At 55.1% G+C, this 19,002-nt stretch overlaps 1 protein-coding gene across 1 annotated transcript in view; it reads left to right on the top strand.

Moving 5' to 3' along the window:
• Positions 1–7,001: 7,001 nt before the first annotated feature.
• MFSD4A (major facilitator superfamily domain containing 4A) overlaps positions 7,002–19,002 on the top strand; it is a 42,705-nt gene continuing 30,704 nt past the window's right edge. The window contains exons 1-3 of the mRNA XM_074528079.1: positions 7,002–7,525; positions 16,024–16,222; positions 17,565–17,804. Of these exons, the coding sequence (XP_074384180.1) occupies positions 7,029–7,525; positions 16,024–16,222; positions 17,565–17,804 (936 nt within the window). The 5' untranslated portion in view covers positions 7,002–7,028. The remainder of the gene's footprint in view (positions 7,526–16,023; positions 16,223–17,564; positions 17,805–19,002) is intronic.

Below are 19,002 nucleotides of genomic sequence, written 5' to 3'. Positions count from 1 at the left end.
GGAAAAAATTTTCCTTTTTCCCACAAATCCAGCTGCTGAAATCCCCTGGGATTTGGGATAACCAGCTCTGGAAAACTTTGGGATATCCCTGGAGAGAACCCTCAGCACTGCAGGGAGGTGGGGAGGGCCAGGCTGGGCTATGGGGGATCAGCTGGGGGGGTCTTTGGGGGATTTGTGGGGTCTTCAAGGGGTCTTTGGGGACTCTGTTGGGTGTTTGTGGGATTATCTGTGGGATCTTTGGGGGCTCTGTGGGGTCTTTGTGGGATTTGTGGGGCCTTTGTGGGATTATCTGTGGGATCTTTAGGGGATCGTCTGTGGGGTCTTTAAGGTTCTGTGGGGTCTTTGAGGGTTCTGTGGGGTCTTTGGGGGATTTGTGGGGTCTTTGTGGGATTATCTGTGGGATCTTTAGGGAATCATCTGTGGGGTCTTTGGGGAATTTGTGGGGTCTTTGGGGGATTATCTGTGGGATCTTTAGGGGATCGTCTTTGGGGTCTTTAAGGGTTCTGTGGGGTCTTTAAGGTTCTGTGGGGTCTTTGAGGGACCTGTGGGGTCTTTGGGGACATCATCTGTGGGGTCTTTGGGGACATCATCTGTGGCATCTTTGGGGCATCATCTGTGGGGTCTTTAGGGGATCATCTGTGGGGTCTTTGAGGGTTCTGTGGGGTCTTTAAGGTTCTGTGGGGTCTTTGTGGGATTATCTGTGGGATCTTTAGGGGATCATCTTTAGGGTCTTTAAGGTTCTGTGGGGCCTTTGAGGGACCTGTGGGGTCTTTGGGGGCATCACCTGTGGCATCTTTGGGGGATCATCTGTGGGGTCTTTGGGGGGCTCTGTGGGGTCTTTGGGGGCTCTGTGGAGTTTTTGGGGGATCATTTGTGAGGTTTTTGGAGATCATCTGTGGGGTCTTTGGGAGATCTGTGGGTTCTCGTTGCTTTAGGACATGAAATAAAACCACGTGGACCCTGGAAATCTCCGAGGTAAAAAAGAAAGGGGTTTAATTTCTGACTCCGACTTTTAGGATGGATTTACACCATTATTTTCGAGTAAAGTGAGATCCTGGGCTGGAGGGTGACAGTGCCACCTCTCCAGTGACACCGGACAAACCAACAGCCCATCCAATTTCCCCTCCTCCATAAAAGAACGCCAAACAACCCGTTATTTACAGAAAGCGCATGAGAAAGCTCGTTACAGGAATGCAAACATCCGAAGGCTTAGAAAAACTTTTAAAAACAATAAATAAAATAAATAATAAATAAAGGTGCCCTCCCTGGCCTGTTTTTAACTATGAGGCACACCAGATGAAAACGCCACATCTGCCACTTTTCTTTTTTTCCTCAACATCAGGCTGACAGCAGAAAAATATAATGGCTCTCAAGGGAAACACCAAATTAAAAGCAGTTCTAAACTAATGAATTCAAAGGTGCTCTGTAGAAAATTCAGTTTGGTAACATAAAAATGAACACAGTTTTTTAATCCCATCCCTCCATTTTACTGAATTTCATGGGTTGCCAACAATCCTACTTAATTCCAAATCCTTTTACCTTCTGCTTCTACTTAAGGTGCGCTGCCTACAGAATCGGGGCAGGGATGAGGAAGCGCCGGGGTGGCAGCTGCAGGGCAGAGGGCGTGGGAGCAATTCCAGCTGGATGGGAGGGAGAGGATGAGGAGGCAGCACTTCCTCCTGCAGACGAGTGTGACGAGCTCTGCCCCAGCTCTCAGCCTGGGGTTTGACCCAGAACGGGAGCCGGGCTCCCCAAACCAGCCCGGCCGGGAGCTCTGACCCCGAAAAGCACGAGGTGAACAAACACTCCCTGCTGCTGTCTCTGCTTTGCTGAGCATCCTTCCTGCAGCCAAGCAGGTGCAGTTCTTCCTCTGTGCCCTCAGGAACTCCTCAAGCTGCTCCAGTGCCTCGGAGTTATTTTCTTATCAGCTCAGGTGGTGCTGGGGTGTGACGGCGTTCACAGGGCTCGAGGGTGAGGGGAGAGACGAGGATCTGACTCCGTGTTTCAGAAGGCTGATTTATTATTCTGTGATATATATTACATTCAAACTATACTAAAAGAAAGGTTTCATCAGAAGGCTGGCTAAGAATAGAATAGAAAAAAATTATAACAAAGGTTTGTGGCTTGGACAGAGAGTCTGAGCCAGCTGGGCTGTGATTGGCCATTAATTAGAACCAATCCCAGATGCACCTGTTGCATTCCACAGCAGCAGATAACCATGGTTTGCATTTTGTTCCTGAGGCCTCTCAGGAGAAAAAATCCTAAGGAAAGGATTTTTTAGAAAATATCCTATATACAGTAGGGTATATAGTACAGGACATCCCTGGAGCCACTGTCACCACTGTCCCCTGTGACCGCGTTCACAGGGGTCCCAGGATGAGGGAAGAGACGAGGATCTGACTCCATGTTTCAGAAGGCTGATTTATTATTCTATGATATATATATTTATGATATATAAATATTTATATATTTATGATATATATTATATTAAAACTATACTCAAAGAATAGAAGAAAGGATTTCATCACAAGGCTGGCTAAGAATAGAATAGCAAAGAATGATAACAAAGGTTTGTGGCTTGGACAGGGAGTCTGAGCCAGATGGGCTGTGATTGGCCATTAATTAGAAACAACCTCATGAGACCAATCCCAGATGCACCTGTTGCATTCCACAGCAGCAGATAACCATTGCTTACATTTGTTCCTGAGGCCTCTCAGCTTCTCAGGAGGAAAAATCCCAAGGGAAGGATTTTCCATAAAAGATGTCTGCGACACTGGGATTTTTGTTTGGTCCCATCTCCAAATGCACACGGAGCTCCTGGGCCCATCACACGTGGCTGCTGGGGTAACTCTGGGGGTTTCAGGGGTCTCTCAGCCCCAGTTTGCCCTAAATGGGGACAGGGAGCACTTCCCCAACATCTGAGCTCCGAGGCCTTGGCCAAGCTGCCAACCCAAACACTGGGCAAGGCCTTGGAGGAGCCCCAGGAATCTGCTGTCCTGTGGGGCCTCAGGTGCTTCCACCCAAGGAAAACCCTTAGAAAATGTATTTTTGGAGCTGGATTTCCCCGCTGTGCTGAGCCTGGGCTGACACAGGTGATTCCAACAGCACAAGAAACCAGGGCAGGAGCTCTGCAGTCACTGCAAGCAGGACCCAGCACTGTCAAAATTACTCCTCTGGTTGAAAATTATCATTTATATGCCTAAAAAAAAATCCTTTCTGCCCCGGGAATGTGCAAAAGCAAAGGAAGGTGTTTCCCAAAGGCCACCAGGACCCTCTGGATCCCCCCGTGGCCGCAGCCCTGCCCTCCCTCCATTCACGGCCTCACCCTGCAGCAAGTGCAGGGCCGGGGGTGTTTCAATCCAGCGCAAGCACAACAGCGATCCCGCTTTGGAAAGCAGCCTGGAAGTGCCTCCTCGCGGAGCTAATTCGGGGCCCGCATCTCCCGCGGCTCGCATTTTGATGAGCTCCCCCCGGGGAGGGGAGCTGCATTTCTGCGGAGCCGGCAGGGATCTGGGTGTTCTTGTGCTGACTAAACCCACCCACGCCTCGGGGCTTATTTGCAAGCAGAGCCTGCAGGGGTTGTGGCAGCCCTGGTGGAAGGGCCTGGCGTTCCTGGGAGATGGCACTGAGATGGCACTGAGATATTCCTGGGAGCTGGCACTGTGATATTCCCAGGATTGGCACTCTGGTATTCCAGGGAGAGGGTATTGTGATATTCCAGGGACATGGCACTGATATTCCCAGGATTGGCACTCTGGTATTCCTGGGAGAGGGTATTGTGATATTCCTGGGAGATGGCACTGAGCTGGCACTGTGATATTCCTGGGAGGTGGCACTGTGATATTCCTGTGAGCTGGCACTCTGATATTCCTGGCAGCTGGCACTGTGATATTCCTGGGAGATGGCACTGATATTCCCACGATTGGCACTCTGGTATTCCTGGGAAATGGCACCTTAATATTCCAGCGAGATGGCACTGATATTCCTGGGAGCTGGCACTGACATTCCTGGGAGATGGCACTGTGATATTCCCAGGATTGGCAATCTGGTATTCCAGGGAGAGGGTATTGTGATATTCCTGGGAGCTGGCACTGATATTCCCAGGGTTGGCAGTCTGGTATTCCAGGGACAGGGTATTGTGATATTCCTGGGAGCTGGCACTCTGATATTCCCAGGATTGGCACTCTGGTATTCCCAGGAGCTGGCACTGTAATATTCCTGGGACATGGCACTCTGATATTCCCATGAGCTGGCACTCTGGTATTCCCAGGATTAGCACTCTGATATTCCTGAGAGCTGGCACTCTGATATTCCAGGGAGATGGCACTGTGATATTCTGGGAGGTGGCACTGATATTCCTGGGAGATGGCACTGTGATATTCCCATGAGCTGGCACTCTGATATTCCCAGGATTAGCACTCTGATATTCCTGGGATCTGGCACTCTGATATTCCAGGGAGATGGCACTGTGATATTCTGGGATCTGGCACTGACATTCCAGGGAGATGGTATTGATATTCCTGGGAAATTGCACCTTAATATCCCTGGGAGCTGGCACTCTGATATTCCCAGGATTGGCACTCTGATATTCCCAGGAGCTGGCACCTTAATATTCCTGGGATCTGGCACTCTGGTATTCCCATGAGCTGGCACTCTGGTATTCCTGGGATCTGACACTGATATTCCAAGGAGATAGCACTGTGATATTCCTGGGAGATGGCACTCTGGAATTCCCAGGAGCTGGCACACTGACATTCCCAGGATTGGCACTCTGATATTCCCAAGAGTGGCACTCTGATATTCCCAGGACCTGGCATTCTGATATTCCCATGATCTGGCACTGATACTCCCAGGAGCTGGCACTGACATTTCCAGGAGTGGCACTGTGATATTCCCAGGATTGGCACTCTGATATTCCCATGATCTGGCACTGATAATTCCGGGAGCTGGCACTGACATTCCCAGGATCTGCCAGGTCACAGGTGCGGCTCTGGGTAGGGCTGGGTTGACATTTGTCACCTCTGGATGTCACCTTTGTGTCTGGGGTGGTGCAGAGAGGCTGCAGAGCTGGGGAGGGCACGGCTGGGCCGTTCCAGGGTAGGAATCCAAGCCCTGGGAGCGAGCTCAGGTGTCCCTGGATGTCCCTTATTCCAGATAAAGATCAGGAATGCGGCCCAGGGGAAGCTTTGCCAGCCGTTCCTTTGGGGCAGAGCCCCTGGAGGGTGGGAGATGAGGATCAGCTCGCCCATCACTGCAGGGAGGTGGATGGGAAAAGGGAGCTGGGGGATTGCAGAATCCTGGAATTGTTCAGGTTGGAAAAGCCCTCTGGAGATCACCCAGCCAGGGTCACCTGGAGCAGGGGACACAGGAGCGCACCCAGGTGCGTGCTCCGGTGCTCCTGGCTGCCTTTCCCAGCAGCTTTTGATGGAAAAGCTTGATGGAAAATTTTGTAATCCCAATCTTTTTGGTGGCAAGGCTTCGTTATCCAAACCCTTTAGGTGGAAAGGCTTTGTTATCCCAACCCTTTTGGTGGAAAGGTTTTGTTATCCCAATCCTTTGGGTAGAAAGGCTTTGTTATCCCAATCCTTTTGGTGAAAATCTTTTGTTATCCCAATCTTTATGGTGGAGAGATTTTGTTACCCCCTTTTTCCTTTTGGTGGAAAGGCTTTGTTATCCCAATCCTTTGGGTGGAAAGGCTTTGTTATCCCAATTCTTTGGGTGGAAAGGCTTTGTTATCCCAATCCTTTTGGTAGAAAGCTTTTGTTATCCCAATACTTTTGGTAGAAAGCTTTTGTTATCCCAACACTTTTGGTGGAAAAGCTTTTTTATCCCAACCTTTTGTTATCTCAAACCTTTGGCTTTGTTATCCCAATCCTTTTGGTAGAAAGGCTTTTTTTTTATCCCAACCCTTTTTCCCTCCTGCCAGGGGAAGGGAAGCAGAGGCTGCTGCTGCAGCAGCGCGGCCTCAAACCGAGTTTTTGCCCGGCAGGGAGAGCCCCAGGCTGCGGCTCAGCGTCCCCATCCGGGCTGGCTCGGGAGGCGTTGGATGCCCAAACGATCAAACCCCATTTCCGCCGTGCCGTGGTTGAGTCATGCCCTGTCCCTGAGCCTCATTCCTGCCTGGCCCTGGCTGTCCCCATCGCTCACGCAGCCCAAGGACACCGCTCCCGGCCCTCGGGGCGCTCTTTGGTTGTTTAATGGCCTCAGGTGCCCGGCAGCCGCAGGAGCCTCGGGTTTGGGGCATTTTGGGAGGTTTGGGGCGCGGTTATCACCGTCCCTCGCTGCCACACAATCCCTTTGTGCCCTGCTGGTGGTGGCTCCCCGTGTTCCGTGGGCAGCTCGGCGCGGAAGAACAAGGGCTGGCAGGTAATTTGGGGTTGGCTAAAGATTAAGCCGTGGCCAGGTGGGAATGAGCACCTGCGGCCCCGGAGCGACATTCCAGAGGCGCAGGGTCACAGGATGGGCGAGTCCCCGAGCGTGCCCGGCCACCTGCAGCCAGCGCTCGGCCACGGCCCGGCTCCACCGGCGCTGCTCTGCCTGGAAAGAGCGTTCTAAAAATTGCCAGCCTTCCCCAGCTAAAGTAGGTGAAATATTTATAAACCCATCCTCCAGAGAAGAACCTTTTGCGTAAGCATCCAACCGCTCCGGCTTCAAAACCCGCGCCCTCCCCCAGCCCCAAGGCGCCTTGTGCTGCTCTACCCAGCGATGGGGCAACTTTAATTGCGTTTGTCTGGCACCGTGGCACCTTGTCAGAAAAAATAAAAAAAAAAGGGGGAATTTCGGGATTTCTGGATTTCTGGATTTTGGGATTTCTGGATTTCGGGATTTCTGGATTTCCTGCTCCGTTGTGCTCTGTTCCAGCGGGTGTAGCCGCTCTGGCTGTGCTTTAATGCCGGGGTGGGGGGGAGCAGAGGGGTCGCCCCATTTTGGGAGGAGGAGGATGAGGATGGTGATGATGAGGAGGAGGGGGATGAGGAGAAGGAGGAGGAGGGGGAGGGAAGCAAAGCGCTGCTTCCAGCGCCCGAGGGATGCGCGGAGTCCGGCGGGGCGGCTCCGGGGGCGGCGGGGATGGGGATGAGGATGAGGATGGGGAGGGAGGGAGGCCCCGCTCCGCCCGGCCCCGGAGGCGGAGCCAGCGCCCGGCGCGGCGGGATCGGGAGCAGCCACATCCCGCAAGGGAAGGAGGAGCGGGGAGCGGGGCGGCGGCAGCGGGGCCGGAGCCGGAGCCCGGAGCTCGGAGCTCGGAGCTCCAGCAGCGGGGCCGCCCCGCGCCGCCGCCAGCGCCGCAGCGCAGGATGTGGTGGGACGAGCGGGTGTCGGCGCGGTTCCGGAGGAACCTGCAGCCCACCCTCACCTACTGGAGCGTCTTCTTCAGCTTCGGCCTCTGCATCGCCTTCCTGGGGCCCACGCTGCTGGACCTGCGCTGCCAGACCCAGAGCTCGCTCTCGCAGATCACCTGGGTGTTCTTCTCGCAGCAGTTCTGCCTCCTGCTCGGCAGCTGCCTCGGAGGGGTCTTCAAGAGGACGTAAGAGCCTGGAGAACTCAGCGCTGCTCCCTGGGGGGCTCCCCGCGGACCCCCCGCCCTTAGCCCGGAGCGCGGTGGGCAGCGCCGGCCGGGCTTGGGGAATGAGCCGGGTTTGGGGGGCTGATTCGGGTTTGGGGGGGATTGAGCCAGGTTTGGGGGGTTGAGACGAGCTTGAGGGCTGAGCCAGTTTTGGGGGCTGAGCCGGACTTGGGGGATGTGCCGGATTTAGGGGATTGAGACGAGTTTGGGGGGTTGAGCCAGGCTTGGAGGGATGAGCCGAGTTTGGGGGGTTGAGACGAGCTTGGGGGGCTGATTCGGGTTTGGGGGGGATTGAGCCAGGTTTGGGGGGTTGAGAGGAGCTTGAGGGCTGAGCCAGGTTCGGGGGCTGAGCCGGGCTTGGGGGATGTGTCGGATTTAGGGGATTGAGACGAGTTTGGGGGGCTGAGCCGGACTTGGGGGTTGAGCCGGGCTTGGAGGGATGAGCCGAGTTTGGGGGGTTGAGACGAGCTTGGGGGCTGAGCCAGGATTGAGGGGCTGAGCCGGGTTTTGGGGGCTGAACTGGGTTTGGGGGATTGAGCCGGATTTGCGGAGCTGAGCCGGGCTTGTGGGGATGCGCCGGGTTTGGGGAATTGATCCGGGTTTGGGGAATTGATCCGGTTTTGGAGAGCTGATCCGGGCTTGGGGGGCTGATCCGGGTTTGGGGGATTGAGCCGGGTTTGGGGGAGTAAAACGAGCTTGGGAGGCTGAACCGCGCTTAGAGGGCTGAGACAGGTTTGGGGGATGAGCCGGGTTTGAGAGGGATTGAGCCGGGTTTGGGGGCAGAACCGAGCCGTGGATGCTGCTTAGGAAAAAACCATTCCCGAGTGGAGGCTCCGCAGCCCTCGGGGCCCCCTCGTTGAGGGATTCCCTCCCCCGGCAGCCCCGCTCGGCTCCCGGTGCGGTTCCATCCCCGGAGCTCCGCTCAGCCCCGGCGTGGAGTTCCAGCCAGAACTTCCCGCCAGGAATTGTTTTGCTGTTTTCTGGATTTTTTTTAATTTTTTTTTCCTCCTTAACCTTGGTTGTTTATCGCCCAAACCAAGAATATTTTTGGCAGCGTGTTTTAACAACCTCGGCGTCGGAAATGGTGGCAGCGCCGCGTTTGGCTGGAGTTTGGGAGAACACGTGGAGGGATGCGAGTGGTCCTCGTGGTGTCCTGATGGAGGGGGGGGGGGACACGGGGAAGGGGGGAGCCCCAAAAGGGACTCGGAGCCAGCCTCGTGCCCAGGATGTGTCGCAAATAAATCACCCAGGCCGGCTCAATGCTGAGGATTGCCAGGGAGGCGTTTGATTTGGGGCTGGGTGACAGCTCTGGCATCAGCTGATTATTTACGTTGTCACCGATCCCGGGGCGGTGATGTAACCTGTGTGTGTGTGTGAGTGAGAGATCCACGCACCTCGACGGGGAGAATCCCGCAGGAATCCTCGGGAAAACCTCCTTAAAACCCGCTGGGTGTGGGATATTTGTGGATTGAGGGGAGTCCTGGCTGCTGGAGCAGCTGCGAGCGGAGCCGTCCTGGTGCCACCAGCGAGGAGGGGACAATTGGGGCATTGGGGACAGCACGTGGGGACTTTGCTGCGGCTCTGCCACAGCTCCGGCAGTGCTGGCTCAGCAGCGGAGCCTCTGCCAGCCCCCGGGGCTGCCTCGCATATGTTTGCAGGAAAACGCAGAATTCCCGCTGCCAGCTCCTTCCCAAAGCCCCACAGAACCCATCGGGGCTTTTGTGATTGGGGATTCGCAAAGCTGGAGCTGCGTTTTGGGGGGAAAAAAAAGTGTGTTCGGTGCTGGTTGGGAAGCAGGATGTGTTTGGGATTTGTGGAGTCCCCACTGGGGAGTGACAGCCCTGCCAGGCAGGCAGGAGGGAATATTTGGGATATTTGGAGCTTGTGAGTGTTGTGGGGAGGTCACTCAGAGCCTTGCAGCCTCCAAATGTGTGGGAACAAGAATTGTTCAGGCTCCAGGAGCTCCGGTACAATCCCTTCTGCAGGGATGGATGGGCTGAGCCGTCCTGCCAGGGCTTTATAAATCAAATTACGGCGCCCTCAGGGCCTCGGGGCTGGCAGGGAGGAGCACTGGGCAGGTCATTTTTCCAGCTGGGAGATGGAAACCAGCTGTGGGGCATCCCTGGAGCCGAGGGTGGCTCCTGGTGCCTCAGGGATGCAGAATTTGCTGTTCCCTGTGCTGGTGTTCACAGGGGTGCCAGGATGAGGGAAGAGATGAGGATCTGCCTCTGTGTTTCAGAAGGCTGATTGATTATTTTATGATATATATTACATTAAAACTATACTAAAAGAATAGAAGAAAATGTTTCATCAGAAGGCTGGCTAAGAATAGAATAGTAAAAAATGATAACAAAGGTTTGTGGTTCTGACAGAGAGTCCAACCCAGCTGACTGTGATTGGTCATTAATTAGAAACAACTCTATGAGACCAATCCTAGATCCCCCTGTTGCATTCCACAGCAGCAGATAATCATTGTTTTCATTTTGTTCCTGAGGCCTCTCAGCTTCTCAGGAGGAAAAATCTTAAGGAAAGGATTTTCCATGGAAAGATGTCTGTGGCAGCTTCCTTTGGGTTCAATCAGCCTGGGTGAGCCCTGGGGGACAGCAGTGCCAGCCATGGGTGGTGGCACCCGAACCCAGGCTCTGCTGTCCCCAGAGAAGCTGCTGGCTGCTGCTCCTGGAGCTCCGGGACAGGGATTTCAGTGCTGCTCTGTCCCTTCAGCACGACCCAGCTCCACAACTCCACAGAAACGCAAAGTTTGCACTGCCAGGGGATGGAGGAACTGCTGCTGCTCTGTCCTGCAGTCCTGCATTGCTGCTGGTCCCTTTTTGGGGGTGCAGGGGCAGCAGCCCCCCCAGGAAATGGGGTTTGAACTCCCTGGGGTTTGCTGGGAGGTGTGAGGAGCTCAGCCCCAGGAAATGCAGATTTCCCCAGGGTTTGCATCCCTGGGGATGGGGCTGGAGCCTCCTGCAGGGGCACAGAGAGCCCCAAAAGGAGCCCTGAGCACCCCAAGGACTCTTCAGGCCTGGAATCAGCTGGAAAAGATCCCCAGGAGCCCCTGATGGGGAAGCAGGAGCAGCTCCAGTGATGGAAATGGGATGGGAGAGCTGGGAGGAGCAGCCTGGGCTCAGACACATGAGGGGAAAGTGAAATTTTGGGGAAATCCTCACTCTGGCACTGCCAGCTCCATTGGGGAGCTCAGTGCTCCTGCATTTCATTTTCCTTCCCCATTTTGTTGCATTTCAGGCCTGAACTGTGAGGTTAAACCCTGCACACGCTGCTGACAGAAGCACCAGAGTGCCCCAGATTGGTGCTGGGATTTTTAAAATTTTTTTTAAATTTGTGTCTTGTTAAAAATTTGCTTTTCCTCCAAGGGTTTGGGGCAGCCCTGGGCTGATCCCAGTGATGTGGGCATAGACCAGGAGGGCACTGGGGGAACTGGGGCTGTGCTGGAGCCCTGGGCAGGCTCCTCTCAGTGTGACCCACCCCATTCCTGCAGGGCTGAGGGAATGGACTCAGACACATGAGGGGAAAGTGAAATTTTGGGGAAATCCTCACTCTGGCACTGCCAGCTCCATTGGGGAGCTTGGTGCTCCTGCATTTCATTTTCCTTCCCCATTTTGTTGCATTTCAGGCCTGAACTGTGAGGTTAAACCCTGCACACGCTGCTGACAGAAGCACCAGAGTGCCCCACATTGGTGTTGGGATTTTTTTTAAAATTCAGAAATTCAGCGTTTTTATGTCCTGTTGAAAATTTACTTTTTTGGGGCAGCCCTGGGCTGATCCCAGTGCTGTGGGCACAGACCAGGAGGGCACTGGGGGAACTGGGGCTGTGCTGGAGCCCTGGGCAGGCTCCTCTCAGCCTGACCCACGCCATTCCTGCAGGGCTGAGGGAATGGACTCAGACACACGAGGGGAAAGTGAAATTTTGGGGAAATCCTCACTCTGGCACTGCCAGATACAGAGGGGAGCTCGGTGCTCCTGCATTTCATTTTCCTTCCCCATTTTGTTGCATTTCAGGCCTGAACTGTGAGGTTAAACCCTGCACACACTGCTGACAGAAGCATCAGAGTGCCCCAGATCGGTGCTGGGATTTTTTTTTAAATTCAGAAATTCAGCGTTTTTGTGTTCTGTTGAAAATTTACTTTTTTGGGGCAGCCCTGGGCTGATCCCAGTGCTGTGGGCAGGAACCAGGAGGGCACTGGGGAAGCTGGAGCTGTGCTGGAGCCCTGGGCAGGCTCCTCTCAGCCTGATCCACCCCATTCCTGCAGGGCTGAGGGGAAGGGACCCTTTTCTTGTCCTTTCACAGCCCCTGCTCCGTCAGATTCCCATCTCCTGGAGCTCTCAGGACCCTTCAGTGTCACTGCCACCTTTTGTTGCTCGGAGAGCAGCACAGGATGAGCCCTTTGGGGACACAAACCCCCCGAGGGTGGCTCTGCTGCCTGCAGGAGCCAAGGGGAGCAGCAGTGAGATCATCCTCACCTCTTTCTCCTCCTCATCCTCACCTCGTCCCCTCAGGCCTTTGGCTTTCTAAGTCTGAGCTGGCCTGATTATCATTTTTCCTCTTGATCTCAGGGATTTGGAAAATGCTCCCTGAGGTGGGGGAAAAAAAGCCCAAAAAACTCTGTGCTGGGAGCTGGAGAGATCCAATGGGAACACCGAGGTGGGGGATCCTAAATCCCTGTGGGAGGGATTTGCCGGCTGGGGGTGCAGGATTGGCTCTGGGATTGCCCATCCTGATCCTACAGGGATCAGCCCAAACCTCTCCTGTGGGTTTGGGATGGAGGCAGGACATGCTCTGGGTGCTCTGAAATGAAATTTGGGACATTGCAACCCTGCTGGAGGAGAATTTCCCATCCTGATCCTACAGGGATCAGTCCAAGCTTCTCCTGTGGGTTTGGGATGGAGGCAGGACATGCTCTGGGTGCTCTGAAATGAAATCTGGGACATTGCAGGGCTCATTTTGCACCCTGCTGGAGGAGAATTGCCCATCCTGATCAGCCCAAACCCCTCATGGGCAGCTGTGGGTTTGGGATGGAGGCAAGAAATGCTCTGGGTGCTCTGAAATGAAATTTGGGACATTGCAACCCTGCTGGAGGAGAATTTCCCATCCTGATCCTACAGAGATCGGCCCAAACCCCTCATGGGCAGCCGTGGGTTTGGGATGGAGGCAGGAGGTGCTCTGGGTGCTCTGAAATGAAATTTGGGACATTGCAGGCCTCATTTTGCACCTTGTGGTAGAGAATTTCCCATCCTGATCCCACAGGGATCAGCCCAAACCTCTCCTGTGGATTTGGGATGGAGGCAGGAGGTGCTCTGGGTGCTCTGAAATGAAATTTGGGACATTTCACACCCTGCTGGAGGGGAGCCTGCCCTGTGCTGGGGACACAGAGACCAGGCTGTGACACCAGGGCTGCTTTTCCAGCCCTTTGGAAAGGTTTGGCATCATCAGGACAGGCTGAGTTCGTGGGGTACCTCATTTTGGGTGCTTCCTGAGGGTTTTGTGCATCAGGAAATCATTTCTGGGAAATCATCTCTGGGTATTTCAGGCTTGAATTGTGAGGTTGGAGCCCTGCACACACTGCTGGCAGAAGCACCAGAGTGCCCTAGATTGGTGCTGGGATTTTTTTTTAATTCAGAAACAGCATTTTTGTGTCTTGTTGAAAATTTGCTTTTGCTCCCAGGGTTTGGGGCAGCCCTGGGCTGATCCCAGTGCTGTAGGCAGGGAGCAGGAGAGCACTGGGGGAACTGGAGCTGTGCTGGAGATCCTTTAGCTGAGTCCCCAACCCCACCTGGGGCCTGGCACTGGCAGCAGCAATGCCTTGGTCCCCCCTTGTGCCACCACCCTGGGCAGGTGGCATTTGCAGGGGCACCATTGTGTCATTAACCCATGGCTGGAGGCAGGAGTTTGGACCCAAGGTGACATTGTTAATGCTCATTAAGGACATTAAACCCCCCCAATCAGTGTTTCACTGGTGATGAAGCTGCTCCCAGCCAGGCAGGGGGGTCCTGCAGAGTTTTCTCTGTGCTTTTCAGGGTGTGCATGACTCTGCATCAGACAGCCCATGAAATGTAGGATAGTTCAAATCTCCACAAACAACCCAAACATTTTGGAGTTTTGGGGATGCTCTGGGAGGTTTCCCCATCGCTCCCAGGCTCGGGTTCCCCAGCTCTGGTGCCTCTGCACACCCTGGAGGGAGCAGCCTCGGAGCTGCTCCTGTCTCATTTGCCAGGCGCTTTTCCTGCCGTGACTGTGCACATCTCCCAGCTCCCTCCCTCCTTCCCTCCTTCCCTCCCCCAGAAATCCCACGGCTCTGCTGTCAGAGGACCATCAGTAGTCACAGCTTGGAAAACACTGGCTGCTCCTGCCTTGGGCTGGGCACCGGGAGGCTCTGGCACAGCCAGAGGGGCAGGAGGAGCACGAGCAGGACATGGAGAGCCAGGTCACTGTGGGGCTGCAGGTGGAGGAGGGCTCTGACAGGGCCGGGGATGGTGACAAGGCCAGAGAGAAGTGACATGGCCAGGGACAGTGACAGGGCCCAGATCTGTGATACGGCCAGGAACAGTGACAGGGCCAGGGCTGTGAGATTGAAAGGCCTTATCACAGATCTTGGCCTGTCCCAGGGCCCAGGGACAGTGACAAGGCCAGGGACAGGCCGAGATCTGTGATAAGGCCCAGGGACAGTGACAGGGCCAGATCTGTGATATGGGCGGGGACAGTGACAGGGCCTGGGATAGTGACAAGGCCAGGGACAGGCCAAGATCTGTGAAAAGGCCCAGGGACAGTGACAGGGCAGGGCAGTGACAGGCCCAGATCAGTGATATGGCCCAGGGACAGTGACAGGCCCAGATCTGTGACATGGCCCAGGGACACTAACATGGCCCAGGGACAGTGACAGGGCAGGGCAGTGACAGGCCCAGATCTGTGACATGGCCAGGGACACTAACATGGCCCAGGGACAGTGACAGGCCCAGACCTGTGACATGGCCCAGGGACAGTGGCAGGCCCAGATCTGTGATTATGACCCAGGAACAGTGACAGGGCCAGGAACAGTGACAGGGCCCAGATCTGTGATACGGCCCAGGGACAGTGACAAGGCCAGGGACAGTGACAGGGCAGGGCAGTGACAGGCCCAGATCTGTGACATGGCCAGGGACACTAACATGGCCCAGGGACAGTGACAGGGCAGGGCAGTGACAGGCCCAGATCTGTGATTATGGCCCAGGAACAGTGACAGGGCAGGGCAGTGACAGGCCCAGATCTGTGACATGGCCAGGGACAGTGACAGGCCCAGATCTGTGACATGGCCCAGGGACAGTGACAGGCCCAGATCTGTGATAAGGCCCAGGGACAGTGACACGGCCATAGCCTGGCTGCTGGGTCTCCTCCACCCCCCTCCTCCTCCTCAGAGCCTTCTCCAGCCTGTTTGGGGGTGTGGAGCAGGGATAGGGTTTTTCCTTGCAGGGTTTTCCTTGCTCAGACCCACATTCCCCAATTACTGCTGATTACCAACTGCCACCACCCCAGTGTGACAGGGACCTGCCAGTGCCACTCTGCTGTGCTGATCCAGCCCCCTCTCTGCTCAAACCAGTGCTTCACTCTCTGCTCCTGCTTCCCTCCTTCCTTCCCTCCTTTCCTTCCTTCCTGCCTTCCCTCTTGGCAGCCCTGGGGCTGTGCAGTGCCAGCCTGGGCACTGCTCACTGCCAGAGCTGGGAGGGGACAGATCCCATCCTTTGGAGGGGACAGATCCCATCTCTGGGAAGGGACAGAGCTGGCTCTGGGAGGGGACAGATCCTGGCCTTGGGAGGGGACAGATCCAATCCTGAGGGGACAGATCCCCTCCAAAGGATGGGATCTGGAGGGGACACTGCAGATCCCCTCCAGATCCCATCACTCTTGCACCTGGCTGGGTTTTTCTCTGTTTCTTATTTTGCCTTTTATTAAAACATTCTTTTTTCCAACGCTCCCACAAAAGCCATCCTGCTGATTTTATGCCTTATAAAGTAGCTGAGCTATCTTGGGTGTGAAATAAATCTCCAAGAGCTTGAGAGGAGATCCATATTTCAATCTCCCTGCAGGAGGAGGTGGCAGTGCCCAGGGGTGGGTGACACTGGGCTGTGGAGCATCTCCCTCCTCTCACCAGGAAATCTGGGGCTGCAGGAGCTGAGATCAATGAGATGGGGGGCAGCGTGGCTGTTGGATTATATCTTTTTCTTACCCAGAAATGGAGTTTTTGAGAGGTGTTTTAAACCCTTTTATTCAATTTTTGGTCTCATGTGAAGGGTGAGACAATACAGGTGTTACAATTCACACCATCACAACCAGAAGGTACCTCCTAATTACAAAGCACTTTATCAGCTTTACCCACACCATGCAATTTTCTACAAATCCATTTCCCACCTCTAACTGCTGCCCTGGTGATGCCACTGATTCTGTCCTGCCTCTCTCTTGTCCCCAGGCTGGCCCAGTCCCTGCTGGCCCTGTTTGCCTCGTCCCTGGCCATCTCTCTGGTGTTTGCCATCATCCCCCTGTGCCACAACGTGGTGGTGCTGGCCGTGGTCATGGCCGTGGCCGGGCTGGCCATGGGCTGCATCGACACCATCTCCAACATGCAGCTGGTCAAGATCTACCAGAAGGACTCTGCCATCTTCCTGCAGGTGAGAGCGGGGTCCCCAACGCCCCTGGGCTGCTCTAGGGTGGACTTTAGTTGGAAATTCTTCTCCAAAAGGGTCCTTGGGCATTGGGAGGGTGGAGGCACCAGCCCTGGAGGTGTCTGAGGAAAGCCTGGCTGTGGCATTGTGGGGCCAGGATGGACTTTAGGAGGAATTTTTTCCCAGAAAGGGTCCTTGGGCATTGGAAAGATGGCATCACCATTCCTGCTTGTGGACTGGGGTGCATCCACTACCCTAGGCAGGTTTAGAGTGCAGTTTAGGAGGAATTTCTTCCCAGAAAGGATCCTTGGGCTTTGGGAAGGTGGCATCACCATCCCTGGAAAGCCTGGCTGTGGCACCATGGTACTCTCACCACCCCAGGCAGGTTTAGGATGGAGTTTAGGAGAAATTTCTTCCCAGAAAAGGTGATTGGGCATTGGGAAGGTGGCATCACCATCCCTAGAAAGCCTGGCTGTGGCACCGTGGTGCCCTCACTGCCCTGGGCAGGTTTAGGATGGAGTTTGGGAGGAAATTCTCCCCAGAAGGGGAGGTTGGCATCACCATTCCTGGAAAGCCTGGCTGTGGTGCCATGGTACTCTCACCACCCCAGGCAGGTTTAGGATGGAGTTTAGGAGGAATTTCTTCCCAGAAATAGTGGTTGGGCATTGGGAGGGTGGCATCACGTCCCTGGAGATGTCTGAGGAAAACTTGGCTATGGCACTGTGGTTTCCTCACCACCCTGGGCAGGTTGAGGATGAACTTTAGGAGGAATTTCTCCCCAGAAAGGGTGGTTGGGCATTGGGAAGGTGGCATCACCTTTCCTGGAAAGCCTGGCTGTGGCACCGTGGTGCCCTCACTGCCCTGGGCAGGTTTAGGATGGAGTTTGGGAGGAAATTCTCCCCAGAAGGGAAGGTGGCATCACCATCCCTGGAAAGCCTGGCTGTGGCACCATGGTACTCTCACCACCCAGGCAGGTTTAGGATGGACTTTAGGAGGAATTTCTTCCCAAAATGGGTGGTTGGGCATTGGGAAGGTGGCATCACCATCCCTGGAAAACCAGCCTGTGGCATTGTGGGGTCCTCACCTCCCTGGGCAGGCTGAGGATGGATTTGAGTAGGAATTTCTTCCCAGAATGGGTGGTCAGTCATTGGGAGGGTGGCATCACCATCCCTGGAGGCATCTGTGGAAAGTGCCACTCAGATCTGGTGACACAGCGGTGTCACCTCACAGTTTGGACTCAATCCCCCCAAAAGTCTTTCCCAACTGAATGAATTCTGTGATTCTGAGGAGGAGGAGGAGTTGGGGGGCTCTGCCACCCTCCTGCTCCAGCATGTCACCCCTCCTGCAGGCCCTGCACTTCTTCGTGGGTTTCGGGGCCCTGCTGAGCCCCCTGATCGCCGACCCCTTCCTGTCGGACACCAACTGCATCCTGGCCAACGGCACAGCCAACGCCTCCAGCAACCTGCCGCACATCCGCAAGTCGCTGCTGCCGCACCACCCTGGCAACCTGTCCCACTACGCCCTGCCCATGAAGGGCATGGTGGTGACACGCGTGTCCTACGCCTTCTGGATCATGGCCCTCATCAACGTGAGTGCTGCGGGGCCGGGGGATCCAGCTGGGGTGGTCCCGTGGGATCCAGTGGGATCATCCCTGGGGAATCCAGCTGGGGTCATCCTGTGGGATCCAGTGGGATCAACCTGGGTATCCAATGGGATCATCCCTGGGTATCCAATGGGATCATCCCTGGGGGATCCAGCTGGGGTCGTCCCGTGGGATCCAATGGGATCATCCTGGGGTATCCAATGGGATCATCCCTGGGAGTATCTAATGGGATCATGGGAGTATCTAATGGGATCATCCCTGCGGTATCCAATGGGATCATCCTGGGAGTATCCAATGGGATCATCCCTGGGTATCCAATGGGATCATCCCTGGGGGATCCAGCTGGGGTCATCCTGTGGGATCCAATGGGATCATCCTGGGAGTATCCAATGGGATCATCCCTGGGTATCCAATGGGATCATCCTGGGGGTATCCAATGGGATCATCCCTGGGGTATCCAGCTGGGGTCGTCCCATGGATCCAATGGGATCATCCCTGGGAGTATCCAATGGGATCATCCCTGGGGGATCCAATGGGATCATCCCTGGGGAATCCAGCTGGGGTCGTCTCATGGATCCAATGGGATCATCATGGGAGTATCCAATGGGATCATCCCTGGGGTATCCAGCTGGGGTCATCCTGTGGGATCCAGTGGGATCATCCCTGGGAGGATCGAATGGGATCATCCCTGGGTATCCAATGGGATCATCCCTGGGGGATCCAGGTGGGGTCGTCCTGTGGGATCCAATGGGATCATCCCTGGGGGATCCAATGGGATCATCCCTGGGGAATCCAGCTGGGGTCGTCCTGTGGGATCCAATGGGATCATCCTGGGAGTATCCAATGGGATCATCCCTGGGGATCCAATGGGATCATCCTGGGGGTATCCAATGGGATCATCCCTGGGGTATCCAGCTGGGGTCATCCTGTGGGATCCAATGGGATCATCCCTGGGGGATCCAATGGGATCATCCTGGGAGTATCCAATGGGATCATCCCTGGGAGGATCCAATGGGATCATCCCTGGGGGGTCCAATGGGATCATCCCTGGGGTATCCAGCTGGGGTCGTCTCGTGGATCCAATGGGATCATCCCTGGGGTATCCAATGGGATAATCCCTGGGAGGATCCAATGGGATCATCCCTGGGGTATCCAGCTGGGGTTGTCCCATGGGATCCAATGG

The sequence above is a fragment of the Zonotrichia albicollis genome, chromosome 28, assembly GCF_047830755.1.
Source record: "Zonotrichia albicollis isolate bZonAlb1 chromosome 28, bZonAlb1.hap1, whole genome shotgun sequence".
NCBI lineage: Eukaryota > Metazoa > Chordata > Aves > Passeriformes > Passerellidae > Zonotrichia > Zonotrichia albicollis.
Note: the sequence above shows the minus strand (reverse complement) of the source record. Positions and strands in the feature narration are given on the sequence as shown.